Source organism: Aptenodytes patagonicus, chromosome 6, assembly GCF_965638725.1.
Source record: "Aptenodytes patagonicus chromosome 6, bAptPat1.pri.cur, whole genome shotgun sequence".
NCBI lineage: Eukaryota > Metazoa > Chordata > Aves > Sphenisciformes > Spheniscidae > Aptenodytes > Aptenodytes patagonicus.
This window is the reverse complement of record NC_134954.1, coordinates 46,692,729-46,710,866: the sequence shown is the minus strand read 5'-3', so window position 1 is coordinate 46,710,866 and position 18,138 is coordinate 46,692,729. Positions and strand designations below refer to the sequence as shown.

The 18,138-nt window shown below is 40.8% G+C and overlaps 1 protein-coding gene across 2 annotated transcripts in view; it reads left to right on the top strand.

Moving 5' to 3' along the window:
* The window catches only part of PARD3B (par-3 family cell polarity regulator beta), a 445,805-nt gene that overhangs the window by 355,156 nt on the left and 72,511 nt on the right, over window positions 1–18,138 (top strand). For both annotated transcript variants that reach the window (XM_076342438.1, XM_076342436.1), the window contains one exon: window positions 6,681–6,977. In XM_076342438.1, the coding sequence (XP_076198553.1) occupies window positions 6,681–6,977 (297 nt within the window). The remainder of the gene's footprint in view (window positions 1–6,680; window positions 6,978–18,138) is intronic.

Sequence of the window (18,138 nt, the reverse complement as noted above, 5' to 3'; positions counted from 1 at the left end):
AAGAGATAAGGAGTATCTCTTGCTGCTTTTCCTAGCTGTCTCATTCTATTCCCAAAAACATTTCTGGGTCTGCTCCAAAAGTCACTTCTGCTCAGCTCTTCTGGAGTTTTCTTGAGGTGGTCCATATCCCTTCCTGCAGCTGCCTCACTCTGCGTGTGCTGCAGTCTTTTAAGCCAGCTTTTGCCTGTCAGTATCTCTGTCACTGATGTCAGGCTAAAGCGTTTTACATTGTGTTTGTCACAGGCGGCGAATACATATGTGGTCATTGACAGTAGCTCAGCAGAAACACAATAACTTGTTAAGCCACAGTAACTCAATCCTGTGTCTGAGCTGCAGCTGGAAGGAGCTGTTTGGGCTGTTAACCCTTCTATGGCTGCCGCACTCTAGGTTTATGTGTCTTTTCATTGTTAGTACGTGAGAAATCACCATGTATGATTTGTGTGGATATGTCAGGTAGGAAGATTGTTTGTAGGATAAATGAGAGCGTTTCCTTGATTTATAGCTCTGGGGGTGTGGTGCTGAACAGTATGTGAAGTGTAGAGAAGTGTTTTCAAAATACCACATCCCACTTCCAGAAGTACATTAGGTATATAGGATCCTGTCTTCATTTAACTTCTACAAATAGGATGCAACATGTTTTGGAAATGTTACCTATAGTTCTACTGAGGTTATATATTTTATCAAACTGTATTTTTTTGCTGAAGTTATTTGTTGTAGAGAAAGGTTCTAGTGATAGCTAGAGGGTCTTGAAAGCAATAGAAAAGATTAGGATAGAATATGTGTTTTGATGGTATTGAGAGAAAGGATGGGTCACAGGAGAAGAAAAAAAAAAGGGCATTGCTTGATACGGCACTTCTGTTGCCTGTCCTCTGGCTGCTTGTGTGCAAAGGTTGTGTTTTTACAGAAGCACAGCTAAGGGAAGTTGGTGTAGTTGTCGTGCAGTGATTTAACTGGAGAGCATGGTGTTCAGGTGGCGGAAGAGAGCAAGCAGGATTGATACGGGATACCCGAAAGGAAATATATCTAACTTCCCTTCATTCTGTGTGAGTTTTTCTTTTCCCTTTCCCTCATCAGGAAGTTTGTAGAAACTTTAGTGCTACACTAAATTGTTCAGATGGTGACCTGTGCCTCTCCTCATCTCTGGTTTCACTGCCAGCATCATGGTGCTGAGTGACATTTTATCTTTTGTCACAAATTTGCACCAGTTGTTTAACCAGACCCATCCTGTGCTGTGAGTCTGGGACTCTCTTGTAGTAATTGTTTGTTCATAATAACTGTAAGCTGATTGCTATGATAGTTGTGTTGATTTGGAAGATTTTGTGTGTGTGTGTATTTGTGATGGGGAGTAAAGATAATGCTGTTTCAGATAGGGAGAAATGCAGAGGGAGGTGCAGAAATGATAAATTACTAGAGTGGGATATAGCAGAAGTAGCTTGCTTAGCAGGGCTGGCAGAGTGTTATAGGAGTGATGGAAGGAAGAGCACATTCATTTTTTGTACGTCAGTAAAGAACTCTTGGGCACTTACTGGGATGTGCTATAGAAAAGATTGCTTTAAAACTGAGTGAAAACACAATGCTGAAATACAGTGAGGATATTTAAAACTTCACAAAAATGTGAAGAAGCTTCGAAGGTGAAAAACATAAGAGGAGGCATGGAAGGACAGGTAAATGGACAGAAAGAAAAAAAAGCCATCTGATAGTTTGTTTCCCTATATTTGAACATTTGGATTGAAATGAAAAAGAGATCACTGAACAAATTTTATAGATTTGTGTGGAAGAGTAAAAAGGAAACAAGAAATATTAATGCAATTATAACAGCCATATTGAAAAGATGAAACATTGATCATGAAGAATTTCACATAACCTGGTATTGACTGGTCCATATAATATAGAACAGAAATAATTGTTCTTGAGCAGGTTTGACTTACAATAGTAGCAGCGATTGAAGATTGCATTCAGAAGGAGAAGTTGAAGACGCTAGGCTTACTCACAGGAACAAAAGAAAATTGTGGTGACCTAATTCCAGCTTTTGTTGTGCAGAATATACCAGTATTGATAGCAGGACAAATTACTCTCACTGTCAGACATGAAAGCAAGATTCACGTGATGCTGCTGTGCTGCACTACTCTTGCTTTCAAATAGGTCTTAAATGCCTAGGGGACAGGTGATGTATTGGTCCAAAGAACATTATGGCTCATAATTTTCTGAGAAACTGCTGTGACTTTTCTCGGGACTGTGTGCCATGCCTTCTGCACTGGCGTGTGATAAGACCATTCCTTGCAATGCAGTGGCCTCCCATTTTTCTGCCTGTATCATCCCACATGGACCTGTGTGTGCCATGAAACTTGTACCTCTTATGATATATTCCTGCACTGAAGTCTTTGTTTAGGCTTTTTTGGTCACTAATTGAGGGTGAAGCCCTCCACAGTTTCCCAGGTTTTTAAGAACATTCGGTGCTTTTTCAGAGTTAATCTGGAAGACAGCAACAATCTCGAAGTGCTTTATGCATTTTAGTAGAAGAGCAGCAGGATAATCGGAGGCAAGGACTACTACCAAACTGACAGTTATTGGGTGCAGGAGCTAACGGTTACTTGTGTGATTTTTTTAAACAAAGATAGTGCCTTCGTTTTTACATTTCTGACATAATCCCATGTGGGACATGTAAAATATTAATCCTTCTGCAAGAAGGTTTCTCTTGAAGTCCCTGTATGTATAAAAAATGGAAATCAGCAGGATAGGCCTCCCTCCCTGCTTCATTGGTGTCTGAGGCCTTATTTGCAATGGAAATCCATCCCTGTCCTTGTAGTATGATGAGTGCTCTCAGATGATGAGCTTCCTGAAAAGATTGGTTTTTACATGAATGGACCAAGTGATAACTTTGCTGCAAATTCCTTTATGTGAACAATGAATGTGGTGTTTCACTGTCCTGGTTTTGGCTGGGATAGAGTTAATTTTCTTCCTAGTAGCTGGTACAGGGCTGTGTTTTGAATTTAGTTTGAGAATAATGTTGATAGCACACCGATGTTTTAGTTGTTGCTAGGTAATGCTTACACTAGCCAAGGACTTTTCAGCTTCCCATGCTCTACCGACTGAGAAGGCTGGAGGTGCACAAGAAGCTGGGAGGGGGCACAGCCAGGACAGCTGACCCAAACTGGCCAAAGGGACATTCCATACCAAGTGACGTCATGCTCAGTACATAAACTGAGGAAAGCTGGCCGGGGGGGCCGCTGCTCGGGGACTGGCTGGGCACCGGTCGGCGGGTGGTGAGCAATTGCATTGTGCATCACTTGCTTTCTATATTATTCTTCTTATTATTACTATTAGAAGTAGTATTTTATTTTATTTCAATTATTAAACTGTTTTTATCTCAACCCACGAGTTTTCTCACTTTTACTCTTCCGATTCTCTCCCCCATCCCACTGGGGGGGGGAGAGGGAGTGAGCGAGCGGCTGCATGGTGCTCAGTTGCCGACTGAGGTTAAACCACGACATTCACTCACAGATATGGGCAGACTGGCTCCCTCCACCACTCCCTGCTGCATAATCTCTCTTTTATCTTTATTCACTAACCCTTGGAGGATAAAGGCTTTGCACACTTTCAGCTGCTCTCTAATTATTACTGATTTGCAAGCAATGGCTTGTGGTTTAGATAGAAATGCAAGCTGACCACTGCTTTTTAGTTTCTGTTTTCATATACAGCTCTTTGGTGTTGACTTTCTCCCCATGCCATTGTCCATTGCTTTATGAATAAAAGCATGACTTTTACCAAGGTCTATACCAGTGTCACCATTAGTTTTACAAAGAATAAGTTGTATGTCCCATTGTTCTGCAAATGCCGTTAAACTCGCTGTCCCAAGAAGCCATCAGCCAGCTAAGCCAGTGCAATCAGCAGTAAAATGAGAGAATAGGTGCCTTACTGACTGAATTGATCGCATATTGACACCAGGCTATGCCCTCCATGAAATTCTCTGGTAAAATCTCCCTTGTGGATAGAGTCAGAATTGTGCAGAATCAAAGGCTCATTTCGAAGTCTGTGACTTCTTCAAGACACTGCCTTACCCTGGGTGAGGTTGCACTTGAGCATAGCGCCTATCCTAACCCAGGCCACCATTTGAATTCAAAATAGGGAGTGCGTGTGGCATGAAAACCTGAAGCAAAAGAGAAGTGGAGTGAAGGTTATGGGAGGAGGAGGTGATTGTACAGGGGAAGAAGCTCCAGGAAGAAAAAAGGAGAAATTCTTAGGAATTCTTAGGAAGCCTCAGTGTAGAAACCTGAGAGGTGTTAAAGGTATAGACGGATTGTAGCTTATTTCTTCTTATCATCCTTTCATCTCTAAGAACTACTGTAGTAGATTACATTAAGGCTTTGTGAGTATTTTTAATGATATCTGAAGAAAAATTAAAGAAAATTAACTAACTGGCCTGGGATCAGGAAGTTGAGGAAAAGCAGAAATGGTGTGTTAGGAAGATATTATTCTCTCACATGGTCTTTATATTAAAATATTTCATAGAATCATACAATATCTCAAGTTGGAGTGGACCCATAAGGATCATCAAGTCCAACTCCCTGCTCCTCGCAGGAATACCTAAAACTGTGTCATATGACTTAAGAGCATCATCCAGCCACTCCTTGAACTCTGTCAGGCTTGGTGCCGTGACCACTTCCCTGGGGAGCCTGTTCCAGTGACCAACCACCCTCTCAGTGAAGAACCTTTTTCTAATGTCCAATCTGAACTTCCCCTGATGCAGCTTCATGCCATTTCCGCATGTCCTATCACTGGTCACCAGAGAGAGGAGATCAGCATCTCCCCCTCCGCTGCCCCCCTTCAGGAAGTTGTAGACTGTGATGAGGTCACCCCTCAGCCTTCTCTTCTCGAAGCTGAACAAACCAAGTGACCTCAGCCACTCCTCCTAAGTCTTGCCCTCGAGGCCTTTCACCGTCTTGGTTGCTCTCCTCTGGACGCACTCTAGTAGTTTGATGTCCTTCTTATATTGAGGCACCCAAAACTGCACATAGTACTCAAGTACGATAGAGGAGAAAGGTCATCTACTTCACTGAGGGAAGGCAGAGCAGATCGTGAGCACCCCTCTGACTGTCAAGGACTGTATCATATGCAGGCTCATCTCGCTGTAAAGTATGACTACATTTTATGCATTAAAAACTAGCATCACCTCTAGATATGTCCTAGCGCAGTTAATGGAGAGGTGTAACTGGAAAGTATGCATGATACACATTAATGTACTCAAGTATATATGTAGAAAGGCATGCTGTTCTCATTAGAATTATTTGTGAACCTTTTTAGCTACAAATTATTTGAAAAGTATTAGCATTTATTTTGATGATACAATTCTAATGAAGCAAAATAAACAGTATGGATCCCATTCTGCACTTAATAGCTCCTGTCTGTCAGACTGGAAGTTCCCAGTGTGCTCATCTGTTTCTTTAGGGAACCCTTTTCTCCATGCCTTTTAAAGACTTTCTCCAGAACATCTTCATTTTTCACTATGCAGATTCCTGAGGCCATTATGCTTTACTGGGGTAACCAAGTCTGCTAGACCTTTTTTACTTACTCTTCTGTGGTACAAATTATACTGTTCTTTCTACACTGCTGCTGTACTTCAGATACAGTCAACAGCAAATGCTGACTACTCCTGTCAGGCACCGCATCTCTGTATCTGTCTTCCCTTCTTTGTTTTTTCCTCCATGCTCCGTTATTTTCTGTAAATGCTATTTATTACGTACTGCGGTCAGCATTCTGCCAGATCTATCTCACTGCATTTAATTACGCTGTGTTGAAGAGTAGCTGAGCAGTTAACAGAAGTTACGTGCTCAGAGAGACTTGCTATAGGTTTTTTTCCTCCAGCATGAATGTTGAATCACTGAATATCAGCTGAGTTTGAAACTTACCTGAATACGTTTTACTATTCCAAAGAGATTACACAATGGCCCTGATTAGCAGCAGTATTTTGTAATACCACTTAAGGCTTTATCACAGTGGAGTACTGCCAGTAATAGTCTTTAATTCACTTATATGTACCAATTCATCTCTGTCAGGTTTCTATTAATTTCTTTGCTGTTTTACTTTGTCCCTATCCGCTATATTATAAGGCATGATTTCCACATTTATGTAGCCAAAATAAAATTTAAAAAAATTAAATCTTCAGCAAATTAACTGTGGTCCTTTGATTTGGGACAACTGTGCCATTTCTCCATTTATGTTCACATTTAATCCATTTTTCACAAGTTAATGTATTTAGGAGAATTTAGGTGGGTCAAGTGACCAAGGGGCAGTAACAATTTTACTGGCTAGTTTAGATAAAAAGTTTCAGGCTTGGGTTAGGTATATGAACTGCAAAGTGGAAGGTAGGTGTAGAATTAAAGCTGTATGTGTTCATGCATACACACACACATCCACACTTGTGAAAAGCCACACTATATTCAGCATTAATTTTTTTCATCAGAATGACAACCAACCTTGGTTACAAAGGTCATTGCCAGAGATAAAGAACAAAATTGCTGCATGCACCATTTTGTTTTATCTGGCACCAGTCTTACAGTGTACTGGAAGATCTAAACAGTTGGGTTCGGGGTTGTGCTCCAAATTTGTGTGATGAATCAATGTCTGTGGTTGCTGTTGAAGCAGATCCAACTGTATATTTGTTCTTTCTTTTTCATTGTTAGGATTGGTGCAAAGCATCAGGAGTTACGGCAAAAGCAACTGAGAGGCCTGAGTGATTATCCTACTGGTCCTGGAGGACCTGACATTGATGATGATGAGATGGATCCAAATTATGCCAGAGTAAACCACTTCCGAGAAGCTTATCCAGCAGCAAGCATCTACAGGCCATCATCACCAGCAGTAGCAGAAACCTTTGTATATCCACGTGATTCTCCTTCGGCACCAATGGAGAGGGAGTACTTGGAAGGACTGTATGCAAAAATAAACAAGCAGCACTACCCACAGACTCCTGGTGACAGGTAATATTGCTACTTGGCATTACAATGATAGCTTGGTGGGGAGGGAGCCTGGGGCTAGGCGGGGGGGCTGTTCAGATGCCCCAAACCCCTGTATTTACTGACTGGAAAGCCATGGATTTCCTCTTAACCAAAACCATGATTTGCTGTAGCAGTACCCCTAAAGTATCTGAGCAAGGCAGCAGTCAAACAGAAATCATTAAAGAAAAGCCCATATTTCAAAAACGGAATGAATGAACTGACTCCAGTCCAATTCCTGCACTGCTGAGAGAGTGTTTTTCCCTCTTTCAATCGGGAAAAGTTCTTACCCTGCAGCAAAAATAATCTGTTTTCAGATCCCTTTCGATCCTGCTGATCATCAAGTGCCTATTAGTAACAGGTTTTGTATGATAGCATGATATATTGCATATGTTTATGGTTTAGTTTTCCCCAGCTGTGTGATATTACACACTTTCAATTAGGTTGGGGAGAGGACTGGGAATCATGGTATTTTTATGCAGACTGTGAAGTGTGGCTTCACAAGACTGATTGCCTTTCACAGCCTTTCCAATAACCAAGTGGGAAGAAAAGAGCAATTTTTAATCCTTACTGTCAAGCTTCCAGGTTGATAGCATTAAAGAAAGATGGTCAAGTTTTTCCCTGGGTTAAAAAGAAAACAAATTCCTTTGAGTTGATGATGTACTGACCATTATGACGATTTTAAAACTGGTTTCTTCTGGAATTTGGGGCTAAAAGAATGTAAGACTTCATTACTATCATGGTGTTAATATATCAATGTTGGGTTTTTCAAACCAATGTATGGGTGTGTAGGCAAGATATACAAGTCTATGTGAAAAGAAGAGCTGGCAGAGTAAGACGTGGGGGACTTGAGGAATTATTCATGCTTTGAGTTCATATTACAATCTGTAGTGTCTCCCCATAGCCTCAATCTGTGCTGTGTGATACCACACTTGTTAATTTTGGAGAAATATGTGAGCACAGATATAGGAGTGTTTTCAGTTTGTGACATCATAGTACTTTAAAAACATCTACTGAGTCATTGTTATAAATAGTAATAAAACACTTCTGACATAAATCTAAGTTTGTAGCAGGGAATGGGCCAAGTATCTCTCTCTTTCACCTAAATACAGTATGGTAGAAATCTTTCCAAACATAATGACATTGCTAATTTTTTTCTTCCATATTATTAACTCTTCCCCTACTGCATAAGTGTGAAGAGGGTGAAATAAGAGGTAGCGATCGCAGCTTTTTGCCATCTAGCTCATTTTGCTTTACTGGAAAAGTCTTGAGGTGATTGTCACTGAAGTCACATGAACGTTTGTGTATAGCGAAGGGATCAGAAACTGAGTTCCTACTAACTCAATAAACCAAGATCTGAGAATTCCCAGCGGGAGGGAGTCTAAATTCAGGTTCATGTATTTTTCAAATATAAATATGTACAGATGTAACTCAATTGGAGTAAGACATTGTCATAAAGGTTGCTTCATAATTTCAGTTTTAACAGGACTTAATAGCTTTACATTTTAAAAATGTCATCAGTTTTGAAGTGTGGTCTATAAATTGTTTTTCCATGCAGCAAAAAGAAATGCTCAAGTCTTTCCCTCTGGCCTCTTTTATTTGATTCCTTGTATTGTGGTTGTAACTACACTGAATGAACTCTTGACTTGCTATGTGGACAAGATTGAAGTCCCAACCAGGTTTGGGTTCGGTATTGGGATCATGGATTTTAGTGTGGATTTAGCTGTAATTGCATGATAGCATGATAACTCAGTGAAAAACTAGAACCAGAACATCTAACAGGCAAGAAAAGTTACCTCATATCAGAGCCCGTGATCAGAAGTCACGCTGAGAGGCTGTTCCATCTGTGTTGATTCTATAGTGAAAAACAAACAGTCCACAACAACTTCACTTTGTTGAATTTCTCAGGCTTGTAGAGGCTATTTAACCAGATTAGGAAAAAATAGGAAATGTGGGATTCTTATTAGGCTGCCTTTGTTCTTTTTTTAAATCTTTCTTTCCTTTGTCTCAGAGACAAAAAGGTTGTTGTTATTCGCCAGCAGAAATGTGCCAAACGTGAATAATTTTATGTGAATTTATGCAGTGGGTCGTGAGGTCTCAGCCAGCAGTTGTTGAATATAGTGGCAACTTCAGGCAAGGAAATCTTTCTGTGCTAGAGGGATAGTATTGAAAGGAGAAAGAGATGTGGAAAGAAAAATCCCTGGATAACACGTTAATTACAAAAACAAATCTGCTTTCAAGGGTCAAGTATGAAAACTACCTTATCTACCTCAGAATGATGGGAAAGGGCTAAAATGGATGCTTATTAGCCAAACCAAAGTTATTTTGTGTTTGCAGGGCTGAACATTTATCAACACATTTGTCATGTAATAGCTCATGCTTTGGTCTTGCTAACGCATGCATGCTTTCTCTCAAAGTTTTGCTATTAATTTTACTTTAGATGGATGGCTTTTTCTTCCACCTCTGACTCTCAACTTGTAATATAGTGTGTGGAGACTTGATCAGTGACTAAAGTAAATGGGCTTTGGGGTAGAAGGGGGATTTGAACACAGAGAGAATAGATGATTTCATTTCGGTCTGAGAATTCCAGTTATGTGTCATTATGATAAATTAAAACTCATCATTTGAAACAAGAAGTTCATTTTTATTTTATTTTATTTTTTCAGAAGAATGTATTAACATAATTAATTCCTTTTAAAATTTGGAGGCCATTTGTAAAGTAAGAAGCTTAGTTGTCAGATAAGTGCTGTTCACAATTTGCGTACACTTACCTTCCCTTTTCTCATCACCAGAATCCATCAAGTGTTCCTGGTTCATTCTTCTCAGTAGATTCACAGTTTAAACTGAGAATCCCCCTCAGTATGCAGAAAAGCAATAGGTTGCACGTGTATGAAGTCTGTTGCTTTAATCATTATGAAGCATGTTTGCTGCCTCCCAAGCACTGCTCCTCAGGGCACACGCAGACCTGCTTTACATTGCTGTTTGCGTACTAACGTCCCCCTTACCTACGCTTGCATCTGGCATCTCAGGGTTTTTTTGCTTTGAGTTTTTTGGGGGTTTGCTTTGTGTCTTACTTGCAACTGTTGTGTAACGTTGTTCTGCACTGCTTCACAATTGTTGATTTTTATTCCGACGATGACTATATTCAGTGAAATAGATGTAATTTTTTGTGTATATTTTGCTGAAAGCTTTGGAATTCTTAACTAAAAGAGGTGCTATGTAAATGTAAATTGTCCTTATTAATGAATATAGTGAAAGCATTAGTATGATCAGTGTATTCTGTGAATGTTAAGTTGAAGAGAGTGAAAAAAAATTAGCTGGCAAAATCACACATTTCTTTGTAAATCAAGCATTTTTCTGTTTATTTCTAATTAGCCACAATTTTCTGTAATGCAAATGGCATCCCAAAGGATGGTGCAGCCTGCACAGCCACCTTGTGCAGCTGGGGAACTCGCAGGGTCTTTGCCTGAGACTCTGTACATTTCCCCAGCCTGTGGCAGAGGCTGGGTGATCTGTGGCCCATATGTTCCTGAAATGAGTGGTAAGTCACATCTCTCTGAGTTTAGTCATCAAGGCTGTACCATGACAGTGCTAAGTTGCACCATGGCAGAGCCTAGGTGTCAGACGAAAGCCAAAAGAGCATATGCACAACGCTATTATCACTTAAATGTCAGGCATGTCACATGGTGCAACCCTTTCTCACGTTTCGAATAAGCAATTTCCTCTTTTTTCCTCCCTTGAACATGGTGCTGTCAAGTATATCCAAACACCCTGAGTACATCTCCGGAAAGGTTCTAGAGACTTTGCTCAACTTATTTCTTCAGCCCAGAACTATGAAACATTTAAAGTCTGATGCCAAACTCATTGCCAAGTATAAGTCTTCATTTATTTATGTGTCTTATCTTGGGGAATTTCAAAGTGCTGGTCTGACAAAATGAATACAGTTTTCCTTTGTTTAGCGAGAATAGATTCAGAGCTGTATCTTGTTGCAGACTTAAAAAAATACTAATAAAAAACCCAACGCTGTTTTATTACATAGGAGTAGAGTCCAAAGCCCCAGTCTGATCCAGCTTTCCATTTTTGGAGATGCTATGTTGGGTCCCACTGTGCAAGATCTTATACTCTACAATGTTAATTAATTAATTGAAAAATGGATCTTCCTTATTTCATGGGGGAAAGCTTCCTTATGGAAACTTGCACTCTTCCAGAATGCTCAATCTAGCAGCATACAAAGGTGAAAATGGGGAAATGAAACCCATACCTCTGCACAACCCTCACTCTGCCCCTCACGTCCCACCCTCAGAGCTGGCCAGAGTCATGAGAGAGAGAGAGAGGCAAGACATTGAGCAGTCTGCCTCTCCCTGGAAAGGATCAAAGGAAAAAATTGCTGCGTGTGTCCTGAGAAACCAAATGGCAAATGTAAGCTATGTGTAAGCCTGAGAGGAGAGCAAAAAGGGTCCGGAGTTTTGAAATTTAGCAAAGGGAGCATTTTTTACTAAAAAGCAAGCTAAATGCTTGTCTTTTGGGCAGGTGTGGGTCGCTCCCATCCTGCTGAATCCAAGGCCATAGGAATCCAGAGCTACACAGAAAAGGCTTTGTTCACAAAGGGCAAGTTAAGGTTGCCCAGGTATGTTAGCCCTATATTTCTAGTCAGCCAGAAACTGAAGTTTTCTTGTTCTCAGTACAAAGTACAGTTGGCATTGCTCACTGCGCATCTATCTACAACACCTTTTATCACTGAATAGCAAAAAAGCAATCCACTGCTCTAGGAGTGGATGGTCCTTTACTCAGGTTATTCTTTAAGGCGGATAGTGTGGAGGCAAGGTAGAAATTGAACGAGGCTGTGTCATATCTACATACCCTTTTCCACTATACCTTGTGTTGCACCAGGAAGAGAATTATGGTCATGCATTGAAATATTGTGATTTACAAAGCATGGCAAGTATGAGCAAGCTGTGCGCTCTCTCTTACCACATAGCCTCTTCTGCTTGGTGTCCTAAAATCATCTACACTGTTTCCCTGTCCTTTACTACCCTATACCTCCTGAGACTGTCCTCTGACTCCTTTACCTCTAGAATTTATTTTTTCTGAAACGTACCGCAGGGTCTTCTGAACCTTTGGCTGCGATCTGGTCACTATTCCCCATAATGTTAAAACCAGAAACTTAAACGTTTGGCAGCTTACTGTCCTTCCTGGCTGATAGATTTCTGACAACAGTTAAATTCAAACTGGCATTGGCAAGTACAGCAGAGGTTCAGTGGTTCCTGGGGGCTCTCAGTAAGGGTGTCCTGCTCATGGGAGCAGGGCAGTCCAGAAACCCCTTTGGCCACCAGTTCCACAGGAGTGTAGGCTGTGCCACTGGAGTTACACTTGTATTGTGTTTTTTGCTTCTGATACTATTTATGGTTTTCTTCCTCAGAAAGGACAAATGGGTACTGCATACTCACGGTGCTAACTAGGGAAAATGTTGAGTACCTGGACCTCCTGGGACATGTTTAAATAAGCGTGTTTAAATGGGTTTTATTTCCCACCTATATGGAAAAAAAAAAATCTACTCATAGCATTCAAGAAAAACTACTTTACAGGTAGAGTTCAAAGTGCTATTTCCCAGGAACCCCTCATCCAGATCCTTCCAACTTTGGGTCCCTAACCCTATCGTTCACTTCTCATGGAAACCCCAGATTTCATGGAATCCAGGTGACCCTAAGCATTTTAGAGCATGTCTGAACAGAAGGAAGTTGTCAAACTTTAACCAGAGCAGAGCTGCCGCTGCCATGTAATGTGTGCATGCTTGTTCGAGGCCATGCATTCTTCAGCAGAAATAAATTCTGTCAGGATAGTCACAAATCTGCCTGCGTGCATCCTGCCTGCTAGGGTTTGCATTTGGATCACCTCACGTATTGACAGATGTGTAAAATTTTATATACTGCACTCCCACAACTCCCTTGTGACTGTCCTGCTGCAGATGCTGGTGAGCCTGAGTTTTGGCAGCTGTGTTAAGCATTCGTATGCATTCAGGGTTTTTTTTTTCCTCTCCAGCCCTATCTTTTCTTACGTGATATATTATTGCATGGAATTATTTTACGTTAATTCTGCCTATTTATTGGTAATGTCCCATTCTTTCAGTCGTTTGGATGCAAATGCAAAAGATAGGTCCCTGGAGAAAGAGCAGGTCTGTTAGTGGAAGATGAGACCATACCAGAGGATACAGAGTGAAATGCAGATGGTGTTGTCAGCCTCTTAAATGTACAAATAAAGACAGAATGAGATCGTCCATGCAGCTGGAATGAAATCATATGGCCTTGCATGTGTTTCTGCCATAGCGTATTTCCTAGTGTGAGCAAGAGATGCTAAATTCTGTCTTATGCAGGATGTTGTTTGACCAAAAGCTCATACTTGCTCCTTTAATCAACAGCAGAACAATGTGTATATGTATTAACTTTTCTCTGCACAATATTTTTTTAACAAAACACCATTTAATTTTAAATGTTAATATGTGTGTGCGGTTAATTAAGAAGCGAGAATTGACTATCAGGCTGGTAAGCTCCGAGAAAGAGAGAAGAAGATCATTGCATTTCTGCTCATAGATAGCTATTTGTGAACCAGCTGATAATGTGCAAAATTAAGATTTTGTAAGTGGCATTTTAAATTAATGGTTAATGGCTGAAGATTAATTAAACAGTCAGAGTTGTTCAAAAGAGAAGCTGTTAAAATCTTGTTTATAGGCCAGTCACTTCCATACATAGGTGCAAACCCTAATAGCATGTGGTATTTCCATTTAGCAGGCAAGCAATGTAACTGTATTTTCCTTGAACAAGAAAATCTGCCTTACTGGATACGCGGTATGGATGTATGGATGGATGTAGCATTGTGTACTGTGTTTTCTTCTTCCTAATTAATAGTTGTCTGGTAGCAGTACAGACAGAGAAATGCATTTCCTCTGAGAATTTGGTAATCTTAAATAAAATTGCTAAATCTTATTTTAATTAAAGTGTAAGGGATGTGGTTAAATCTGATGTGGTCCTATTTTCCCACTATTCTCCAGTAGTCCATTGTACTTCATACACTTTAGGGTTTTCAAAATGCCCAGCTTTTCATTGCTCCAGGTTGTCTTCTGTCAGAATGAGTCTCTTTTAGCCCCATCATTAGCCTTGCAGAGTTGCTCTAGCTAAGAAGATTAAAAAAAAGGTATGTTTTCAGTCAGGTTTATTTTGTACTGCAATTCTCGTTAAATGATGAATGTTAACCTAGTCCCATTTCCCTGATTGAAGGGAAAAAACTAGCAGAAGGTCACTACACTGCTCACAGTTGTGAGGCTTGTCCTTCCAGCAAGTCCTTTGCCAAGAAACTGTTTTTTCTTTTGTTTTCCCTTTCTCTCAGCCCAGTTCCCAATCTTTTTGTTAACTATCTGCTGGTTTTTCCCCAGCTTCCCAACACAGTCATTTTGCCTTACCATCCCCTAGCTTCTGGATCACAAGTAGTTCCAGAGAAAGGCCTGGTGACTTGGCCTTGTGCACGCTTTGCTGTGTAGCCCAGTGTGAGATGAATCTACACTGCTGACCTTAGGGAGCTCACACTCTATCCAAAACCATGGCTTTCAAAAACTCTTCTCCTAAGTTTTTTCCCAGCTGCTACTAGTTAAATGGAAGAAAGGGATTCTTTCTTTCATTGTAGAGATAATCTTGGTTTAGGAAAACTGACCAGTAGATGAGGGTATGGGATTTTGTTGTGCTAGACTTTTAAGTCTGTACATGCTAAGAATCTTGTCTTTTTGGGGGGTGGAAGAAGTTGAACATGAGGAGCATAGACCAGCTCATGTGTATGAGCATCCATATGTTCAGACTCCAGCTGATGACATGAGCTCACAGCAAGCTCTGTCCTGACTTTTCACTTTGTTGAGATAAATTAGTGGCTTCTGGTCAAACTATTTTTAAAAAGTAGTCAAAGTTTAGTGGAAGGCAAAGAATCCTTTCCCAGAAATCTTAAAGTAATGGGCAAAGGGTTAAGTTTGAAGGAGAGGGAAAAAAGGTCTATCACCGGACTGCTTCAAAAAGCTGAGTAGTTCCAGTTAAGACAGCAGTGATATCTGTCTAGTAAGGATGGAGAAGTAACTCTTAGATGTGACAGGGGAAATGGATATAGACTGACTGGAACCATGAGAAATGTTTTCACAGTATCTTCACTTCTGTTTGAGGTTATCCAAGGTCAGTGGGACCTGTGCTAACAGGTTCCTCTGAGCTACAGGTAAAGCAATCCCCAGCCCCCCTCCTCGTTAAGCAGTGAGGAACATAACTGAGTCCTGAGAGTCTTCAAGTGACATCCCACAGTTTCTCATACATTCTCAAAATAAACAGTTGACTGGTTTTCTCAGTTCACCAGGAAAAACTCTTAGACCAGTTGAGATGACTGCAGCACAGGGAACCATGGGGCACACCTCAGACCTACCAGCATTCCCAGCTTATGCTGCCACCGGCAACAATGCAGTAACTCTGGTAGGCTTTTCCAGCGTGACTGCTCATGTCCAGGCAAAGTGCTTAGATCTGTATGGTACTCATACAGCTTAACTGTGTAGTGGAAACCATTGTTGTCTCTATGTGTCCATAAGATGTAGGGAATTCTTGCCATTTTCTGAGAAGATTGTTTATACACTGATTTTTCTGCAGTCCCAGTTTACCTGGGGTTTACACTGGCAGATCTTTAAGATTTTTCTGCTAATCTTAATTCTTCTGTTCCGCTGAGTGACTGAGCTCTCAACATAATAAGATAGAAAATATCTAATGGGGCCCACAGATCTGACCTCAGAATGAGTTGATGGGAACCTTCTCATGGAGGGTTCAACCATCTAATAGCAGGATAAAGCAACTGCTCCTAAAAAGAGTCCAGGACCTTGCTCCCTGCTTGTGTCAAGATGCCAGTGGTGAAAAGTTACCCAAGCATTTAGTAAGCAGCATTGCTGACAGCAAGTATAGGCAGAAGCATGAACCAGATCTTTCAGTTAGCAGAAAACTGTAAGAATTGATGTTGTTTGAAAAGCTAAAAATCACTCAATATTGTGCTAGCAAAAATATTGGGAGGACTGACAAGATGTGATGGAAACGGCTTAATAGGCAACAGGATGCTGAATAAAAAGAGAATAATTGTTATTGTTGTCTGACAGCTGTGCAGAGCATACAGTCGATGACAAACTCTAAAACGTGCTATTTTTCAATCCATGATCGCAAGTCCACTGGCACAGACAGTAATCTAAGGGGTCATAGTAAGCCAAGAAAGAGTTTATTGTTTCATTAGCTCAAGTCTTCTGATGTAGTTAAGTTGGTACATACTCTGAACCTCTGTGACTGTCCTTACATCTCCGCAAGGAGACCTGGCACCGTATGGAGTCCACGTGTACTGTGGCTAAGGAGCAGTTTCTCTGGCAGGCCATGCAGCAGCAGAGCATTTGTTGACATTGATCAAGGTATCGATATTGATCTTGGGATGGTCTAAGAGAATTGTGACTATTTTGTGGAAAGTGATGTTAGACTGTCATAGAAAATGAAATAAATAACTTGTTTTAAACTACATTGTGACCTGCGTCTGAGAGAAAGTGAGGTCTTTCATTAGGACAGAGGGACGTGAGAAAATGATGTTGCTTCAGATAACCACGCTGGTTATCTTTTTTTATCACTAACTTGTCCTTGATGTCTGGAGGCCATTTTTAGAAAGCAGTGGAGAGTGATTGCATGAAAGATTTTATAGTCTTCAGTTGCCGGCAAAACAGGTAGCTGCCTTCATTTTTTCATTCCACCAAGCTCCAGTGGAAAAAAACAAAAAACAACTCATGATAAAAAAGATGCAAGAGGAGTGAGTGTGTGATACCTCTAGAAAGTGTTAAAAATGAAATAAATATACTTGTAGAGCAATAAATGTCCTCTTAATTTATTTTTTCCCCTTCTTGTTTCTCTCCAGTTTCCTACTTGTGTACCAGCAGGTCAGAGTGACAGTTTTGCAGTGTCACAGTCCTCTGTTGAATCTGCACTCTAGGAGGTTGTTAGCCCCTTCCCACCGGTGACTTGGAAGCAGTGAGGAGAAACGAGAAAGAGCCGACTAATGTTTTAACATTTCAAACATCTTATCGTTCAGTCTTTGACCCATATTTATGGTTTAATTTCTTCATTCACTTAAAATCTTAATCTTAAAAAAAAATTTTCAGCATAATAGTATCTTAGGGGCATTTCTTCCCGAACCAGTATTAGCTAGAACATGTCCTTCAGCTGTGGAGTTTATCTGTTATAAACACTTCTGCCCTTAGGCTTTGATGCCTACTTAGTCCTGGATATGGTTATTACCTTGTAAATGGGAATCAACCACAAATGATCATTATGGTATTTACATAAAATGCATGGAAAACAATTATTTTGAGACTCGCCTGTAAGTTTAAGCATAGAACATGTTTCTAATGCAAGTGTTTGTCGTGGTTTAACCTCAGTCGGCAACTGAGCACCACACAGCCGCTCACTCACTCCCCACCCCACCCCCCACCCTCGGTGGGATGGGGGAGAGAATCGGAAGAGTAAAAGTGAGAAAACTCGTGGGTTGAGATAAAAACAGTTTAATAATTGAAATAAAATAAAATACTACTACTAATAGTAATAAGAAGAATATACAAAGCAAGTGATGCACAATGCAATTGCTCACCACCCGCCTACTGATGCCCAGCCAGTCCCCAAGCAGCAGCCCCCCCGGCCAGCTTTCCCCAGTTTATGTACTGAGCATGACGTCACATGGTATGGAATGTCCCTTGGGCCAGTTTGGGTCAGCTGTCCTGGCTGTGCCCCCTCCCAGCTTCTTGTGCACCTCCAGCCTTCTCAGTCGGTAGAGCATGGGAAGCTGAAAAGTCCTTGGCTAGTGTAAGCACTACCTAGCAACAACTAAAACATCGGTGTGTTATCAACACTGTTCTCAAACTAAATTCAAAACACAGCACTGTACCAGCTTCTAGGAAGAAAATTAACTCTATCCCTGCCGAAACCAGGACAGTGTTGTACATGGCCTGGCAATTGAAAAGTAAGCGACAATGCACCTTCAGAGGGATGAAAACACGTTCAAAACATGGTCTGTCTTGTGGGGAGGGGGCAACTATTTTCTATGCCCGAGTCACCATAAT